The sequence below is a fragment of the Ursus maritimus genome, unplaced genomic scaffold (genome assembly GCF_017311325.1).
Source record: "Ursus maritimus isolate PB19 unplaced genomic scaffold, ASM1731132v1 scaffold_15, whole genome shotgun sequence".
NCBI lineage: Eukaryota > Metazoa > Chordata > Mammalia > Carnivora > Ursidae > Ursus > Ursus maritimus.
This window is the reverse complement of record NW_024423897.1, coordinates 23309587-23328414: the sequence shown is the minus strand read 5'-3', so window position 1 is coordinate 23328414 and position 18828 is coordinate 23309587. Positions and strand designations below refer to the sequence as shown.

At 40.9% G+C, this 18828-nt stretch overlaps 1 protein-coding gene across 5 annotated transcripts in view; it reads right to left on the bottom strand.

Moving 5' to 3' along the window:
- CSNK1A1 (casein kinase 1 alpha 1) overlaps positions 1-18185 on the bottom strand; it is a 47715-nt gene extending 29530 nt beyond the window's left edge. Inside the window, exons 1-2 of one of the 5 annotated variants that reach the window (XR_569088.2) lie at positions 17536-18180; positions 16805-16911 (exon numbers count right to left, since the gene is read on the bottom strand). Coding sequence is in view for 3 of the 5 variants with exons in the window: in XM_008692525.2 (XP_008690747.1) it covers positions 16805-16911; positions 17536-17658 (230 nt within the window). In the remaining 2 variants the exon portion in view is untranslated. Of the gene's footprint in view, positions 1-16804; positions 16912-17535 lie in introns of all 5 variants that reach the window. The other 4 variants (XR_005834853.1, XM_008692525.2, XM_040630427.1 and 1 more) reach the window with 4 other exon arrangements.
- Between the last annotated feature and the right edge of the window lie 643 nt (positions 18186-18828).

The window sequence follows — 18828 nt, the reverse complement described above, 5'->3', positions numbered from 1 at the left end:
AGAATACTCCCATAATAATTAGAAACTGGAAAAAATTAGATGAATTTCAGAAACACGCTAAAGAAAAGAATCGAGTCATTGGGCATTTTCTTCCTTACTTGCGTAAGTGTTTAAGACAGATCTGCTATTCTCAACATCAAAAAGATAAACAGTCCATAAAAAGTAACTAAAATAGAAATGTTCAAAGCCACTTTTCTCCACAGAAAAACCATGCATTTCTAAATTAGGTCTTCCTGCTGTATAGAGATTGGTACCAAAACTCCTTAAACCTAAGTGACAGGTGTTTCTATCTTTCATACCTCCTTTTGGTCTCAAGGAATATATAGCTTATTTCTCTAAAGTTAACACCTCACTCTCCCCATCTGTGCGTTCCATCTAACTCATGCAGACATTAGTACACACAGATCAGGAGCCAGGAACAGTCAGTCTACTACTTATCCAAATCCTACCCTCACCTCCGTGTTTTCCACTTCTATTCTAAATGAGCTTCTAACTCTCTACTTTCAACCCCAAAGTCCTAATACCCAGACACCAAAGAAATCTTCCTTAAGTAGCCTGTTCCACACTGGTCCATTTCACAGAATTCCCATAGCCACTGACTACTGCTTGTATCCATAATCAAACCCCTTGACAATACAATATCCAGGTGCTGACACTTTGTGCTGTCTCTACATCTAGTAGGACAGACCTTACTGTTTGTTTGAAATGTCTTTATAGAACCTGGATAATGAGCAAGCACTAACCTGATGCTCTGAGATCATGTAAGTCTGCAGACAATCTGAAACCAACCAACCACGTATTAGCTTTAGACCTTTTTTATGTTGAGTATGATAGGTGTTGCTAGTAATACTAGTACACAATGATAAAGTAATGTACATACACAATGCAGGTACTCAAATATCTATGAGATTAAAGAAAAGAACTCTGATTTGGACCTTACTCTTACTAAGTTTCAAAACAGGCAGAAAAAGAAAGTAATTTAATGGATGAAAGTTAAAAAAAAAAAAAAGTGCAAGGGTCTCATTTTCCATTTACTTGTTTTAAATCAATGCTTTCAGACCTAGTAATGCCTGACCAATCAAGGAAGTCATAAGTTGAAGAATGGGTTTGAAATTTATGTAACTGTCATTACTTAAAGCATAAGAAAGCTACCTTAAGTTCTAAAGAAGATGCTAAGAGAAGGCAAGGTCCACCTCTTTGCTCTCATTTCCCTTCCTCTAAACCCATATCCAAAATAAACCTAGTTAAAAAATTAAGACACATGAAAAGCAGAATGTAAGATAACACATGCACTAGTCATTGGGGCTGACGAAAAGCGCTAAAGTGCTAAAAGAATTCAGAAAACCAAAAGATCAACAGTAATTAAATTTATCCAAAGAAGCCTTGTGAAAATGGTCTATTACCAGTCACATCCTGACAAAGGCATGCTAGACAGGGGCAAGAATAAATTCCAGGCTCCTATTAAGAGTAAAGTCGAGGAGGCTTGTAATTCAGGGCAGTATTATAGACTCTTGAAAGCCAGGCTAAAGAGCTTTAAATTCTATAAATAACTGGGCAAACTATCAGTAGAGTGTGGTGGGGGACATGATATAGTTCAATCAACATTTCAAGATTAGCCTTGGCATCAATATGCAATGCAGAAATCGGGGAGTGGGCAAAGGAAGAGACAATGACATGGTGACCAATGAGAAGTGTCATGGTTGGAGGGGTGCTGGGTGGCACAGTCAGTTGAGTGGTCCAAAGTTGGTTTTGGCTCAGGTTGTGATCTGAGGGTTGTGAGATGGAGCCTCGCTTCGGGTTCCATGCTCAGGGCTCCGTGCTCAGCAGAGGCTCCGTGCTCAGCAGAGACTGCTTGAGATTCTCTCCCTCTTCCCCTCCTACTAGTGCTCTGCAAGCTCTCTCTCCAATAAATAAATAATTTTTTTAAAGTGTTATAGTTAGAAATTTGACACTAGGGATTTCTTTTCCCTGAGAATCTCTTTATGAAAATAAAAAAACCTTAGAAAAGCAATAGATGACTGAAATATTTTAAGTAATGCTAATGAGACCTAAGGACTTCCAAGAACCATAAATTAGTATAATCATCACAAATATGCACTTCAGGGCACCTGGGTGGTTTAGCTGGTTAAGCATCTGCCTTAGGCTCAGATCATGATCCCAGGGTCCTGGGATTGAGCTCAGAGGGGAACCTGCTTCTCCCTCTCCCCTGCTGCTCCCCCTGCCTGTGCGTGCGCACACATCGCGCGTGCTCTCTCTCTCACAAATAAATAAATAAATAGTAAGTATGCACTTCAGATTAAAGCACTCAAATGTATTTCATTTCTATGACTAGGACAATAATACGAAGACTTGTTTAATGAAGGTCCCCCCTCAGACTGTCAGTTTGAGAAGTGTGATGGTTAATCTTATCTATCAAACTGACTGGGGTAAGGGATGCTGGGATAGCTGCTCAAACATTATTTGGGGTTGTCTGTGAAGGTGTCTCCAGAGATTAGCATTTGAATCGAGATCAGTACTTGAATGGCAAAATAAAGAAGATCACCTTCCCCAAAGTGGAAGGCTTGAATAGAACAAAAGGGAATAAAACTAGAAAGCAGAGAAAGGGAAAACTGTCTGCTAGAGCTGGGACATCCATCTTCTGCCCTCAGTTATCCATGCCTATGGTTCTCAGGCCTTCACGCTTGGGACCAAAACTACACCACTGGTTTTCCTAGGCCTCCAGCTTGCACACCTCAATCTGTGGTACTTCTTTGCCTCTACAGGTATAAGCCAATGCCTCATAATAAATCTCTGTTTATCTATAAATCATCCACTGGTTCTGTTTCTCTGAAGAATCCTGACTAATACAACATGGGCAGCCACTGTATTTGTCTTGTTCACAACTCTGTATTCCCAGCATCCAGCACAATGCCTTACCCCCAGGAAATGCTCAGTAACATTTGCTGAATTGAAGAATGAAAAGCCAGATTAGAGGCGCTAACAAACTGGGGAGTGCTTGATTTGGCACACAAGGAAAACAAAACAAGGGAAACAAAACCACTCTGTATTTCAAGTATGAAATCATCAGGAAGCATCTACTCATCTTTGATTCAAATTAGCCCAATAATTATAAAAGTTTACAAGTGATATTCTTAACAGGCATGTGTTTCTTCCTGTGCCGCTTATCTTCCCATCTTTAGGTCATTAATGTCAAAGTCTTCACTGAACTAAAAATCAGGAGCACTGAATCAGTGCTATAACAGCACCTCCATTCTTAAGACACTGTCTCTCAAACTTGCCAAGCCATCATCATCCAATCTTTATGTTCCTTTTTATGAGGGTAGAAAATAAGATCTGGTCTAGTACAATCTAGCTGACCCCCGCCACACCCCACCCCCCCAACTCCTAAATTACCAGACTTTAACAGAAGAGCACGCTCAACCACAACAGAACCCCTCTACTCTCAATTTAAATACCTGAGTCTCAAATCCTTCTGGTACTGCATTCAGTTGATTACTCCTGGAAGCTGCAGACATCTAACTGTAACCTCTGACCTAAAACTGTCAGTACTTATTAAGCTCCATCTTATTAACGGAATTCATTACGAAAACAATGCAAGACACTTTCAACTACATTCTGATTCACGGTAAATCTCCAGCCCTTTTGAAAGAGAACTAGACACAGGACTAAAAATGGATTACCTCTTAGTTTTCTATTAATTATTGATAAACAAGACTGCTGTGTAACTCTCGTTCTCCTGAAGTTTTCTTGCCCATAATTGCTCCTTAGATTTGTGGCCTCTATTTTACTTGAATACAAGGTACCTAGAATTTAATAACCTAAACTTGATTTCTCCTGCCATCAAAAATTTAAGAGCATCGATCTATTTTCTTCTCTTGCAACTTCACATTTGAAATACAAATTCAGCGGCATCTGAGTGGCTCAACCAGTTACGCATCCAACTCTTGATCTCAGTGTCATGAGTTCAAGCCCCGCAGTGGGCTCCACGCTCGGCATGAAGCCTACTTAAAAAAAATAAAAATTAAAAAATAAAAAGCAAAAAATTCAGATTTTAAAAGGCCAGTAACACAGAATTTTTATCCATAATCCTCTGGATTTATAACTTGCAGAAATACCTCTGAAATGGTTTGAGATTCAGGGCATTTTCACTAAAGACAAGACATTCAATGCTATCTGGCTAGTGTAAGGAAGAGGAGAATCAGGTTTAAATAAACAGACACTATGGAATACCTACAACTATAAACACAAACACAGACTACACTGATTTCTCCACACTGACAACCGTTTTAGACATGAAATAACTGAGAAAAGACCACAATTTTAGCTGTAGGGATGGCAATCAAAGTAATGCTGATGTGATACCAAGAAATTTTAGATACAGTAATTCCATCTTTTAATTCACTTTTAATTCTTTCCTCAAACTGTTCAACCTTTTTTAACTGGCTGATTTTCCCACTTTTACCATCTCACATGCCTGGGGGGGAGCATTAACAAGCATGGAAGTAACTGAGACTTAAACATGGCTAGGAAGGGAAAAGGAAATAAGTATTGGAAATCTCCTGAGTGATGACCAACCTTGCATCAAATGTATTTAGCCACAATGACAAAGAACTTGTCTAAATGATTTGGGGAGTGGAGGTGGAGTAACTCGTACACCAACATTTCTAAATATTTTTGGTGCCACAGATCACATAGCATTATAAAGGAAAACAATTATAGGGAAATTCAGCCACACTAAGATTATTTAATTTTGATACAGTAAAGTACATGTTCTTTAATTAATGAGATATAGGGGCAGATCTAATTGGACTATTAATTACGAAGTAGTTATGAGTGTAAACAATATTCTGAGGTATCTGCAACAATAGTGTGTTATGGAAATATCTGTTTATTTCTACTAGTGATAAAGCCATAGGTACCGCTCAACTAGTGGAGATCTGTTGTGTACATTTATAATAAAAATACAGATTTTCCTCAATTTTTCATGGGGTTATATCCTGTTAAATCCATCCTAAACTGAAAATATCCTAAATCAAAAATGCATTTAATACACATAATGTACTGAACATCATTATTTAGCCTAGCCTACCTTAATTGTACTTAGAACACTTAAACTACAGTTGGGAGAAATCGTCTAACACAAAGCGTATGTTATAACAAGTGTTCAATATTTCATGTAATTTATTAAATACAGTACTGAAAGGGAAAAAGAGAATGGCTGTATGGGTGTAAAATGGCTGTAAATACACCAGTTGTTTATCCTTGTGATCACTTGACTGACTGGGAGCTGCCTCACTGCTGCTGTCCAGCAACATCATGAGAGTGTCATACCACATACTGCTAGCCTGGGAAAAGATCCAAATTCAAAGTATGGTTTCTATTGAATGCATACCACTTTCACAGCATCACGAAGTCTAAACACCCTAAATTGAACCATCCTAAGTAAGTCTGGGACCATCTTACTAGATTCGGTTAGAAATTCATGAAAATAAAGATGTAGGGGCACCTGGGTGGCTCAGTTGGTTAAGCGTCTGCCTTCAACCCAGGTCATGATCCCAGGACCCTGGGATCGAGCCCCGCGTCTGGGTCACTGCTCAGCAGCGAACCTGCTTCTCCTTCTCCCTTTCCCTCTGCCTGCCACTCCGGCTGCTTGTGCTCTCTGTGTCAAATAAATAAAATCTTAAAAAAAAAAAAAAAAGATAAGATGTAATTTTTTCCCTATACCCCCTTGGGAGGTTAGAATGGGGACATCCCTACCAGGGATATTGAATACCTCCTTCGAAACCAATTTTTTGGTGTTTTTTCTTAAATAGGTTTTTAATTTTAATTCCAGTTAGTTACCATACAATGTTGTATTAGGTTCAGGAATACAATATATGATTCAACAATTCTATATATTGCTCATCATGTTAAGTGCACTCTTTAACCCCCATCAACTTACCCATCCTCGAAACTAATTTTTAAGGTGAAGAGACCACAGAGTAAGATATGAAAGTTGGGCAACCAATATGTTTTCTTCAGCAATACTACCATCAACTAACATAATTTGTTTTCCTTCTTCATCCTAATCCTCCAAAACTGCTACTACTAATCCTTTGCCACAATACAGCCTTGAATTAATGCTGTAACATTTTCAAGTTCTTTAGGTCTCCATGTTTCTTGCCCTTTGCCTTCAAAGATGCATAACTGTTCCTTAACCCAAAAAATTATAAAAACACAAAACCAAAATAATGTGCTTTATATATGGGCATAACCGTATCCAGTACTAAAGCTACTCTTTATTGATCCATTCAATATTTATGGTATCTAACAAGACAAAACTAAATAAATAATTCCTGCTCTCATAGCTTACAGCACGGTGGCTGCCTGCAAATAAATAACACATGATGGGGGCGCCTAGGTAGCTCAGCTGGTTAAGTGTCCAACTCTTGATCTCAGCTCAGGTCTCAATCTCAGGGTCCTCAATTCAAGCCCCACAGTCAGCTCCACACTGGGCATACAGCCTATTTAAAAACAAACAAACAGAAGTGAGGAAGGAGAGACCAGTGCTGAGAGGGTCCAATTATGACAACCCAATCTATCTTTTAGAGAGAGTCACTAAGGAAAGCTTTTCTGATGAAGAAGCATGGTTAATTCTTAGAAGTAAAAATGGAAGATGGCCAGGTAAAGGGTTGGATGGGAGTTAGTGTGCCTGAAGTTTGGTATTCACAACAAACTTAAAAGAAGCCAGCATGGTTGGGACAGTGAAACAAGATCACGTTAGGTTCTTGTTTACCAGTTAACAAACATTCTAAAATCAGATTATGGTGATGGTTGCACAACTCTACACACACTAAAAACCAATGAACTGTATATTTTAAAAAGGTGACAATTTATGTATGTCAATTATCTCCTTAAAGCTATTAAAAAAAAAAATCCTTTTCCAGGGATATCTGGCTGGCTCAGTCAGTGGAGTATGAGACCCTTTTTTTAAAAAAGATTTTATTTATTTATTTGACAGAGACAGCCAGCGAGAGAGGGAACACAAGCAGGGGGAGTGGGAGAGGAAGAAGCAGGCTCCCAGCAGAGGAGCCCGATGTGGGACTCGATCCCGGAAAGCCGGGATCACGCCCTGAGCAGAAGGCAGACGCTTTAACGACTGCGCTACCCAGGCGCCCCGGAGTATGAGACTCTTGATCTCAGGGTTGTGAGTTTAAGCCCCATGGGGGTACAGAGATTACTTAAAAACAAAATCTTTTTTTTTTTTTTTTAAAGATTTTATTTATTTATTTGACAGAGAGAGACAGCCAGCGAGAGAGGGAACACAGCAGGGGGAGTGGGAGAGGAAGAAGCAGGCTCATAGCAGAGGAGCCTGATGTGGGACTCGATCCCGGCACGCCAGGATCACGCCCTGAGCCGAAGGCAGACGCTTTAACGACTGCGCTACCCAGGCGCCCCAAAACAAAATCTTTTTTAAGATTGTATTTATTTATTTGCCAGGAAGAGAGAGAGAGAGAGAGAAGGAGAGCTTAAGCAGTGGGAGAAGCAGGCTCCCCACTGAACAAGGAGCCTCATGTGGGACTTGATCCCAGGACCAGTCCTGGGATCATCACCTGAGATGAAAGTGGCCGCTTAACTAACTGAGCCACCCAGGCATCCCAAAAACAAAATCTAAAAACAAAAAACAAAACAAAACAAAAGAACAACTTCTCCCACAATCTGTTTCTCCAATCTCTGATTCAATATTTATTGAACATACTATGTCCCTGAAACTGCAGATAAGTGCTACAGGCACCTTTAACAAGCTCTGTAGGTAATTATTATGCATGGTTAATGTTTGAGAAATGCTAAGTAGGATTCACAGGGAACCATAATGGGGTCCCACTGACCTGACCAATTAAGGTGGTCTCTAGATGGTTCAGGGTACTGTTTAGGGCTTATACTCAGGATACCATCCCTTTGATGTTAAGGAAACATGTCGTCACGCTGTCTGAGATTTATACGTTTCCTCCTAATTTTCTTTTTCTTTTTTTTTTTTTTAAAGATTTTATTTATTTATTTGACAGAGATAGAGACAGCCAGCATGAGAGGGAGCACAAGCAGGGGGAGTGGGAGAGGAAGAAGCAGGCTCATAGCGGAAGAGCCTGATGTGGGGCTTGATCCCATAACGCCGGGATCACGCCCTGAGCCGAAGGCAGACGCTTAACTGCTGTGCCACCCAGGCGCCCCTCCTCCTAATTTTCAGCAAGAGGGACGAAATAACAACTATATGCCAGATGTATGGCATATGCTCAAAAAGAATCAAAATCTCTCAAAATTTCTCTGTTCACTGAAATATACCCAGTATGTTAACTATGCCTGGCACATAATAGACACTCATATAGGTTTGTTGAATGAATAAAAGAAATACTTGCTTATCCTCTAGAAAGTACTGTAGGAGGTACTGTAAAGTACGTTAAGTTTCCAAGACACTTTTGAACACCTGAGCTTTCATTTGAAGAGCAGAGGCTAACATTACTCTGTTCTCTCGGAGAGATACAAAGTATTAGTATTATGAAGGCTCAAAAATGGGAACACCAGGACTTCAGTAAGTGGAGTCTGATGGTTAAGAATAATTTTAACCAAGGAGCGCCTGAGTAGCGTAGTCCGCTGCATGGCCAAGTACTGGTTTTGGCTCAGGTCGTGATCTCAAGGTCATGGGACTAAGCCCCGTGTCAGGCTCTGCACTCAGCAGTCTGTTTAAGACTCTCTCTGCCTCTGCCCACCCCCCACGCCCCCCAAATACATCAATTACTAAAAAAAAAAAAAAAATTTAATCAAGCAAGAGCAGCCAAAAAGAAAACAATCTAACCTAAATACATAAAGAACACCATAGTAAAGGAATGGAAAAGAATGGTATTTAAGTAGCGGTGTAAATCCCAGATTCCTTAGAATTTCATTATTTTAGTTGTTACCAAGAACAACACATTAAACACTTCTAATATAACTAAGACTTGGAAAATTTGAAACTTAAAACCTATAAATATTTCAGGCTATTACTTTCTAACAAAGCAGTTTATAAATCAGATCTCACACTCCCCTTTCCATAAAAGTCACCTTAAAGACAGGATAGTCTGGCAGAGTAGGCCAATTTAACAAATAAGTACTTAGAGCAGCGTCCAGATGAGCGAAACACAGGATAACGTCAATTTCAGGTTAACCTGCACACCTCTCCACTATACACTTAATGATGGCAAATGAAACATGGATGATAAATAGGATGTGTGCTTAGCCACTGTCACCATCTTGTCTCCCTTAAGAAAACAATCTCCAGTACAAAAGTTGTAACTTCCTGATGGTGCTGAACAAGAACCAAAAGAAATTCCAAAGGCCAACACTACTAAGAGGTACGAAGAGATACTTACTTAAGCTGATAAAGTCCACAATAGCAAGGCTTCACTGTGAAATTAATGGACATTAGCATTTAATGATACAGTTGTATTTTTACACCAGCGTTCAAAGCAGAAGGAACTAGTACAGCCACATTTCCATTTGTAAATTGGCTGCCAGCTAGTCAGTTCAGCCGAATACTGAGGAAATACTAAGTACTACAGAGATGATAAATATTCTCATTAGGAACTATGCATACATCAGGTACTCCCAAAGTTCTATAAATGTGTAGCAGCCAAACTCTCTACCGGGTTCCATTAAAAAGTAAATGCACACAGACAGGGGCACCTGGGTGGCACAGTCAGTTAAGTGACCAACTCTTAGTTTCGGCTCAGGTCATGAGATGGAACCCCACTCTGGGAAGAGTCTATTTAAGATTCTCTCTGCCTCTCTCCCTGCTTGCTCACTCTCTCTAAAGAATGAATACATAAATAAAATGTAGAAAAAATAAAAGCAGAATTTCCTTATAACGAATCATTAGTGCCTTTTTAGCCAACACACTAAGAAACATAAAAAATACTTCTATCAGCAAGACATGGTTCTTTCCCTCAAGGAATTTCTAGAATGCTTTCTTACAGGAATGCATCTGGGAATGGGAGTACAAAAATGGTTTCAAATATTGGTGTTAGATACTTTCCAGAAATTAAAGCATTTGATTATATGGGATTACAGTGTACTTTCCAGTGCCATGTTTCCTGGTATAGGATTTTCTGAATTAACCTCCTAATTCATAGGAGGAGGTGAGTAAGTTAAGAAACCAGCCTTACCAAATTGTAGTTCTAGAAAAGATGGGAGTGGGTGGGTGTGGGCAGGAAAGAACCATTATAACCTTGAAATATGGCACAGTAAAATGGTTCCTAAACTCTGCCAAATAACAGAATCACCTGAGGAGTTTTTATAACTCTTGATGCCTAAGGCATACTCCAAACCCATTAAATCAAAATATATAAAGGTTAGGAGCCAAGTGTCAAATTTTTAAAACTTCTCCATGTTATTCCAATGGGCAGCAAAGTTTGGGAACCACCGGCATAGTCTGAAGATGCAGTAAGATCTATTTAAACATTTAAGATGTGCTGAGTTTAGGCAAATTAACCACTCTGACTCTCAAGCTTTATATGAAACCCCAACTTATAGAATTACTGTAATGATTAAATAAGACAATGTGCAATGTCTGAGTAATGGTCAATTCTACTTTTCTTTCTTGCACAACACGGAAAAAGGAATGTTTAGCCACACTGTATTTAACCACTCACATATTTCAATAGTATGTACTAACATTATAAATAAAAGACAACTAACTATACACTGAAGTTAGAACAAATAACTACCATATCAAAGAATGGGAAGAGCCACCGTTTATCTGATCTCATCAATTTATTATTACTTTTTTAAAGATTTTATTTATTTGAGGGGCATCTGGGTGGCTCAGTCAAGCGTCTGCCTTCGGCTCAGGTCATGATCCCAGGGTCTTGGGATCAAGTCCCACATCCAGCTACCTGCTCTGTGGGGAGCATGCATCCCCCCTCTCCCTCTGCTTCTATGCGTGCTCTCTAATAAATAAATAAAATCTAAAACCCCAAAAAACATTTTATTTATCTGTCAGAGAGCAGGAAAGAGCATAGAGGGAGAGGGAGAGGCAGACTCCCAGCTGAACAAGCAGAGAGCCTGATGCAGAGCTCGATCCCAGGACCCCAAGATCCTAACCTGACCTGAAGGCATATGCTTAACTGACTGAGCCACCCAGGTTCCCCTGATCTCATCAGTTAATATAATGCATCAAAAAAAAATTTTTTTTTAACTCTTAAGGGGCACTTGGGTGGCTCAGTTGGTTAAGCGTTTGCCTTCAGCTTGGGTCATGATCCTGGCGTCCTGGGATTGAGTCCAGAGTTGGGTCCCCTGTTCGGTGGGGAACCTGCTTCTCCCTTTCCCACTCCCCCCTGCTTGTGTGATCTCTCTCAAATAAATAAATAAAATCTTTAAAAAAACCCAAAACCCTTTTAAGACTAATCTTACGAAATCTCTTTATAAATGAAAGCTGACATTACAAATTACAGAATTCATTTTAGATTGAAATCTAGATGACATCACAGATGGACCCCTAACTCTTGACTCTCATATAATGCTCTTTCCATTTCCTTCCTGTACCCTCCAGCTCAATCTTTTTGTACAACACTTCCGAAGTCCCCATTAAAACATATCCCACTGAGGACGTTCAGACAATCAAAAGGCAGTATTCCAGTTCTTCAAAGGAGAATGAGGCAAAGAACTCAACTGCCACTCATTCTTCACGACCCCCATCTGATTATTTTATTAGGCAAGCTATATAGTATACTTTATGGTGATAAAAACATTAACCTATAGTCTTGTATAAGGACAAATCAACATCGTATCCAGAAAAAAGAAAAATGTAAACATGATCCAAAAGACCAACTTAAAAAGATAAAATAAAACCTATCTTGCCACAAAATGTAGCTTATCGTGGATTAGCAGCATTTAAAAAAATCCAATATTCTTGATCTCAGTAGGTAGTGTAGGCTATACCACTGTATACATTTGTCAGAATTCATTTGATGGCACATTGAAAGCTGTGCATTTCACTCTATATAAATTACACCTCATTAAAAAAAAATTACAACATGCATTATTCCGTGTCATGTGACTACTGGTCATTTAAACTTCAAGAGCCACCTGAGATTGTTTTGGAAACAAAAAAAGTAACAAAACCCATCACTTTAACTAGGTATTCACTTTTATTGTGAAAACTATTAAGGTGAGGCACCTGGGTGGCTCAGTCAGTTAGGTGTCTGACTCTTGGTTTCAGCTCGGGTCATGGCTTTGGGGTTGAGACTGAGCCTCACACTGGGCTTCCCGCTCAACAGGGAGTCTAACTGGGATTCTCTCCCTCTCCCTCTGCCCCTTCCTGCTCTCTCTGTAAAATAAACAGGCCTTTAAAAAAACAAAACAAAAAACAAATGAACTTTAAAAAAAAATTGTTAAGCACCTAGTTAAATAATAACACAAACAATAAGTTACTTACATTTATAGAAGAGTTTTTCACTTTCTCTGAATGAGGCCAAGTGCCATAAAGTGAAGGAGGCATAGTATGGCTCTGTAGCATCAAATGAAAAGGTGTGGGGTATGTGAGCAGCCATGCTGACCTTGACATAAAGGTGAAAATGGCTCAGAATAACAGGAGTTAGGAGACTCTAGTAACCCTTCAGAGACTCAGCAGTCTAACTTGTGAGATACTAGGCCATATTCACGTTTCATTTAGCTCACAAATGCTACTTAAGCATCATTACATTATTCCATAACTACAAATCCATTATAAGCCGATATAAAGCACCTTTAGTGTATTGTGGATTCAGTTACCCTGAGTTAAAAATTACATTTCTTATGCACCCAGAGATCTGTAAAAATAAAGATGTATCCAGCGCAGATTTCATCTTTGTTCTCTGATAACAGCCTCAGAACTTATTTGAAAGATGTATGTTCAATGCCAAAAAGCTAAGATTAAAATTTAATCTACTTTTAACACTGAAGAGTAAGGATTAACTAGTACTTTATAAATATCTTCTATAATACTTGACATTCAGAGAGGGCAAAAAAGTGGCTGAAAGCAAGGCAACAATTCTCCCATGCCCCCTCCCATCTTCTTTATTCATTTGCATAGAAAAATATACTCCGTTAATTTACTTCCTCCTAAATGGTAATTGATAGTTTACTGGAAGCAGATGGGATTTTTTTTTTTTTTATTTGACAGAGACAGCCAGCGAAGAGAGGAAACACAGGCAGGGGGAGTGGGAGAGGAAGAAGCAGGCTCCCAGTGGAGGAGCCTGATGTGGGGCTCGATCCCAGAACACTGGGATCACGCCCTGAGCCGAAGGCAGACGCTTTACGGCTGCGCCACCCAGGCGTCCCAGCAGATGGGATTTTTAAGAGTCTTGAGAGGGGTCTCTGTACTAAAATAAGATTCAAAGGTAAGATCTAGACCCTAACACCAAACTGTGATGAAATGCTTTCTAGCTATTATCATCTAAAAAGAAGTCTCAAAATTGCAGAGCTAGAGTTCGGAGATCAACCAGGCCAGTGACTTATTTAAGTAAAGAACTCTGTTCAAATAAAACCCTACCCAAAAGCTCAATATGCAGAACTTTTTCTAGAAGAGCAGGAAAACCCTAAACCTTTCTGTCCAGTATTCTTCTTTCCTATTCCAAAAGAATTAGAAAATTACTAACATGGTAAAATCCTCTTTGCATTTCACAGATGAGCAAACTGATAGGCCGGAAGAGGTTAAAGGACTGATGACCCAAGATCATTGTCAATACCACATGACAGAGCTAGAGCTTGGTATCATAAATGCTTCTTTAAGAGATCACGTTAATTCAATTCAAACTGAGTACCACAAAGATAGAGAAGGTTATAACAGAAATACAGTAATTTTTGAGCTTCCAGAAATCAATTAACGATTTCAGTTTCTTAACTAAAGAATGACCCTAGTTAAAAATAGGAAGACTGAACACCACCCTCATCTTGCTCTTTACGCTGAATGCTATGCTTCTGTATAACAATAGATTCCTCACTAAGTAAAGATTAGTCAGGTCTGCTATGCGGGCTAGATCATTTATGGTCCTTGTTTTAGGATATCCCAAAGTATCTTAGTAAATTCAAGGGGTTGTGGGGTGTAGGGCAGAAGATGGAATCAAGTGTAATTACAGCACAATCTGTTCTTTAAAAGTAATCTCTACATCCAACATGGGGCTTGAACTCATGACCCTGAGATTAAGAGCCACATGCTCTATCAACTGAGCCAACCAGACACCCCAAATCTCAATTTTTTATATTTATATCCATCTGAAACAATGGATAACACATAGACTGCTTCATTTAATCTCGATAAAGTCAATTTAGTTCAATAGTTACCAAGTAAGTATTTACCTGTATGCTATATATAGGTGATGTGGAAATAGTGGGGAATACACTAAGGGGGCAGGATGACGTTGCCACCCAAATAAAGAATGCTTATATAAAGTCTTTCTTACCCTTTTTACTTCAGCAGAAAAACAGTTCTCTCACACTTTACAACCAATGAACCACTATTGTTTCTATGTACCAGACACTACCCCTCCTAAAACAAATTTACTCTTTCCCCACCCTCATCCAATTACTACCTTCTGCATTAGAGGCTACTCCCAGAAGCCACAATGTATTCTTGGATGCCCCCCGCAAGCAGTTCAACCAAGCTTTCTTACTTAGAGCTGGATCCTGAAATTCCATCTCATCTCCCAGGAAGCGTTAATTTGAAAGCCAGGTTAATCTCTCTTTAGCTCCACCTACAGTTTATAACTACAACTCCCTCTATGCTCAACATCTTATAGCAGATGCCTATTATTTTGCTCACAAGTTAATTTCATTTATTCATGTGCTTATTCAGTATATTAACTACGGCTCTTGTTGGTCTGTATCAGCACTGCCTTTAAATAAAAGCTACCAGATAAAAGGGTTTAGCACTGAAAATGCCAGATGCTTAATATTTTTTGAAAATTATTTCAAATACATTATATTCAACATAACTTGTGAAATTTCTAAAACCTCCCAACATGGATGAATCTCAAGAGCATTATGGTAAGCGAGAGAAGTCAGACACAAATGACCTCATACTGTATGATTGCATTTATGTGTAATTCTAAGAAAAACTAGTGATGGAAAGCAAATCAGTGGGGCCCGGGGTGAAGAGGTATGTTTAAAGGCAAAAGGAAAGGCATTTAAAATTTTTTGGCTAATGCAATGTACTTTTTATTTTGAGAGAATAAACAGCTAGACATTTTAATAAAGACTTTGAAAAAAAAATTTTTTTTTTCATTCTTCCAGAATAACGTTCATTTTCCCAGTAGGAGGGTTTTTTTTTTGGGAGGGGATAGGAATCATTTAAAATCTCCCATCATCTTGGATGTCACATTAATCTACCTTATAAAATAAAACTGGAAGTTTCTTCTAAATAATTTATCACTTACAACCAATAGAATACTTTATTATTCAACTTCTCCATTAAAAATGTCTATCAGCACTGGAGATTTTTTAAGGACAGTATTACTTTGGTTGTTTCCACATCTGAATTAATGTATGCAGTTCAGTCCTTAATTCAAGATTTAAGAAATATAAACTGGAATAGAAAAAGATTACAGTTACTATCACTCCACTTAATTCTTAACTGTCTCTGGTTCTTTTTTACAAATGTTATTTTTGAGTTTTGAAAAATGGCTTGGCTTTACACTGCATTTTAACCTCTATTCAAGGAAGATGCTTTTTAACCTCAAAGTCAAACTAACAACCTTTAAAATTAACCATTTAAAAAAACCCCGATGTCTTTATGTGGTCATCTTTTATCCCGATTACTATTGCTGTTTACATTCACCAATATCCCATCCCCCCAAAAGGCCACAATTTCCCTGATGTGAGGAGTTACTGACCAAGTAACTCAACAGGTTAAAGTTACTTAGCACACTGTGGTTACGTGATTAATCTTTCTTTTTAATACAACTGATTTTGAGTCAATTTCAACACGGTAGTGGTCAAACTGCCTTGGCCATTACTCACAAAAATTTAGTACACAGGCTGAAATGTAGCCAACACTACCCTTCGTGAAAGAATAATGAACACTTTTAAAGGGTCTATGAGGGATTTTGCATAGCGTAATTTAACAATTTCCCGTCGCATCTGCTGCAGGAATCACAAACAGACTGTCATTATGCCATCTCCTTCCTTGAACCCCACCGCCGCCCGCACCTTTATCCTTGGCTTTTCAAAGGTTTAATCCACTCAGAGCTGCTAAAGGGGTATCAAGGAAGAGTAACTTGTGAACCCAAGCCTAGAAAAGGGCAGGAATATGCGGTTGAGTCACGTCGTTCCGCCATTTTCTAAGCGGAGGAGGAAGACATGTTGGAACAAAAACACAACAAAAGAGCAGCCATTTCCCAAGCCAGCTCCAATAGCAACGCGAACTGGCCGAACCCGGTCACTTGGCACCTTCAAATCCACTTCACTGGATAAACCTAAGAACATCAGAGGTGCCGGCCTAAAGAAAGCAGCAGACAACCCTGCCGCGTAGGGATCAAGGATGACCCGCATACTTAACTGCAAACGAAAGCCTCGAGAAGAATGACGGAAGCTAAATGGAGCAGTGTTAACAAACTGAAATTCTAAACGAAGTTGGCAAACTAAAAATTCACTCAGTGACTGTGGTGTCTTATGGTGCTCAGGAAACCACCAGCCACAGTAACCCCAGGTAACTCAGATACCAAGGCCCGGATTCAGCTGGTGCTCTTGCCTGCCTCTACCCATCTGCCCCATGCCGTACTTCCCTCGGTGAACCGCCTGTTTGCTCACGGGTTCTTACCGTATGTGGGGGATGCCCACCCCACCTTGAAGAATCTTATAGAGTTTGCTCTCGTACAGCAACTGGGGATGCCTGGCCTTCTGAGATTCTAGCTTCACTGCCACTTCCTGCAGGGGAGAGAAGGGATGATGGCATCAACATCCCTAAGGATTCAATGTCACTTGGGAGAGGAGGGAAGACATTAGCAAAGCTCCAACTCGAGACTAGAAGGTGAAGTGAGAGAGGCTCAGAAGAGAAAGCTCTCTTTGTAATTATAAAACGAGGCAACCAGCCTCAAAGGCCTCTTCAGGGGGTAGTGACGAAATCGGCACGTCCTCGAAGGTGCAAGAAAATGATTCATCCAGAAAACGTAATGAGAGGTTTTGAAGGAAACTGACGATCGAAAGCAAGAACCCCAATAGAATAAATCCATAGAGTGGGGAAAACCTGGGGATTAGAGATATACGATTTTGCCGATCTCGCCTTAAACGACAGCTTAAAAAGTTCGATTAAGGTACATTTTTAACAAGCTGGGAAACTTCATAGGTTCTCCCAACCCTTCTATCGGGTTCTTTGCCTTTTAGGGAAAGAGAGCGGGGGAGGCTCCTAAAGCCAGGAAAACTGGCTCCCTCTCTCTGGACTCCCCTCCCCAGTACGTGCGTGTGGTGGGGAAAAGCCCGAACACTTCGGGGGTTGGGGCGGGGGGTGAGGACTGGCGCAGCGTGGTCGTGAACCCCACCCTGGGTGATTACCTCGCCGTTGGTAATGTTGATCGCCAGATAAATGTCCCCGAAGGAGCCAGACCCGATCTTCCGTACCAGTTTATATTTTCCTCCGACAATGAATTCGGCCTTGGAGCCGCTGCTGCTCGCCATCCTGAGAGATGAAGATGGAGGCTGGGGCCAAGCCCCGACACCTCTGAGGGGAGGACGGAGGCCTCTGGGGCTCGTCCGCGGAACAAGGCTGCGGAGGAGGGCGGCAGGAAACGGAAAACGTTGGCTCTTTCAAGGCGTTACACGGCCCAGAATCGGCCGAGGGGAACCTGATCACCGCCGCTCAATCAGGCTTCGTTTCGCCAGGCCGCAGTTTGTAAGGGGGTTCTCGCGGTTACCAGGCTGGGCCACTTGTTTCTGGGCGGCCGCCCCTGGCTCGCTTTCACGGCGACGTCGCGGGCTGGAAAAGAGGCGCGGTGGTTTAGGGCGATACCGCTGCCACCGGCTCCCGCCCGCAGGGACCCCTGTCACTCCGCCGACGCCGCCATCTTGTTACTCCGGCTCCAGCCAACACAAAATGCCCCCAGTCCCCGGGAGCCGCTTCTTCACGGCGCAGAGCACTCTGGGAAAGGGATCTCGGGCGCTAGCCCCGGAGGGTCGGCGATGAGAGGGAGGGCGGAACCGGATCCGTGAGAGTCGCGGCCCACGCTCCAAGCGTCACCCCGTCACCGCCCAACCACGCATGCGTACTGCAACCCTGCTGATTGCGCAGGCGTGCGGTGGCCTCTCCTCACCCCCGCCCGGGGCTCACTTCTACTTCCGGTTGTTGGCTGTTCATTTCTAGCTACCTGTTAGTCACTTCGGACCCGCCTGGTCTCTGAAAGGCCGCGCGGCCCCGGGCCCCGAGAGCATGTTAGGGTGGAGTCACCTTCTTTCTTCGTGGAAGTTCGGAACTTCTGGCTTCCTTGGGAGTTTTGACCTTTGCTCTTTGGGGAGATTTTGGGTTTTTTTTTTTTTAACCTTTGATCTTTCCCTGGGCCACTCCCTCATTCCGGCCTATTCCTGCCCAATTCTGTTTTGCGAGAGGCTATCGCCTCTGGTGGAAACGAAGAGAAAAGCAGCTCTGGCGGGGCTGGGTTTGGTCAGGACTCCCCGTTTTACCTGATGAAGTTTTAAGGATTAGGATTCTGCGCTCTACGGAGTGTTGGAGAATCTCGTTTTTACAGGAAGGGAAAAGAGGGAAAGCAGGAATTATCCTGTCTTTGTGTTCTTGCTCCACTGATACATTTGGTCCCCACGGAAAAAAAACCCTAATACCCGATTCATAATTAC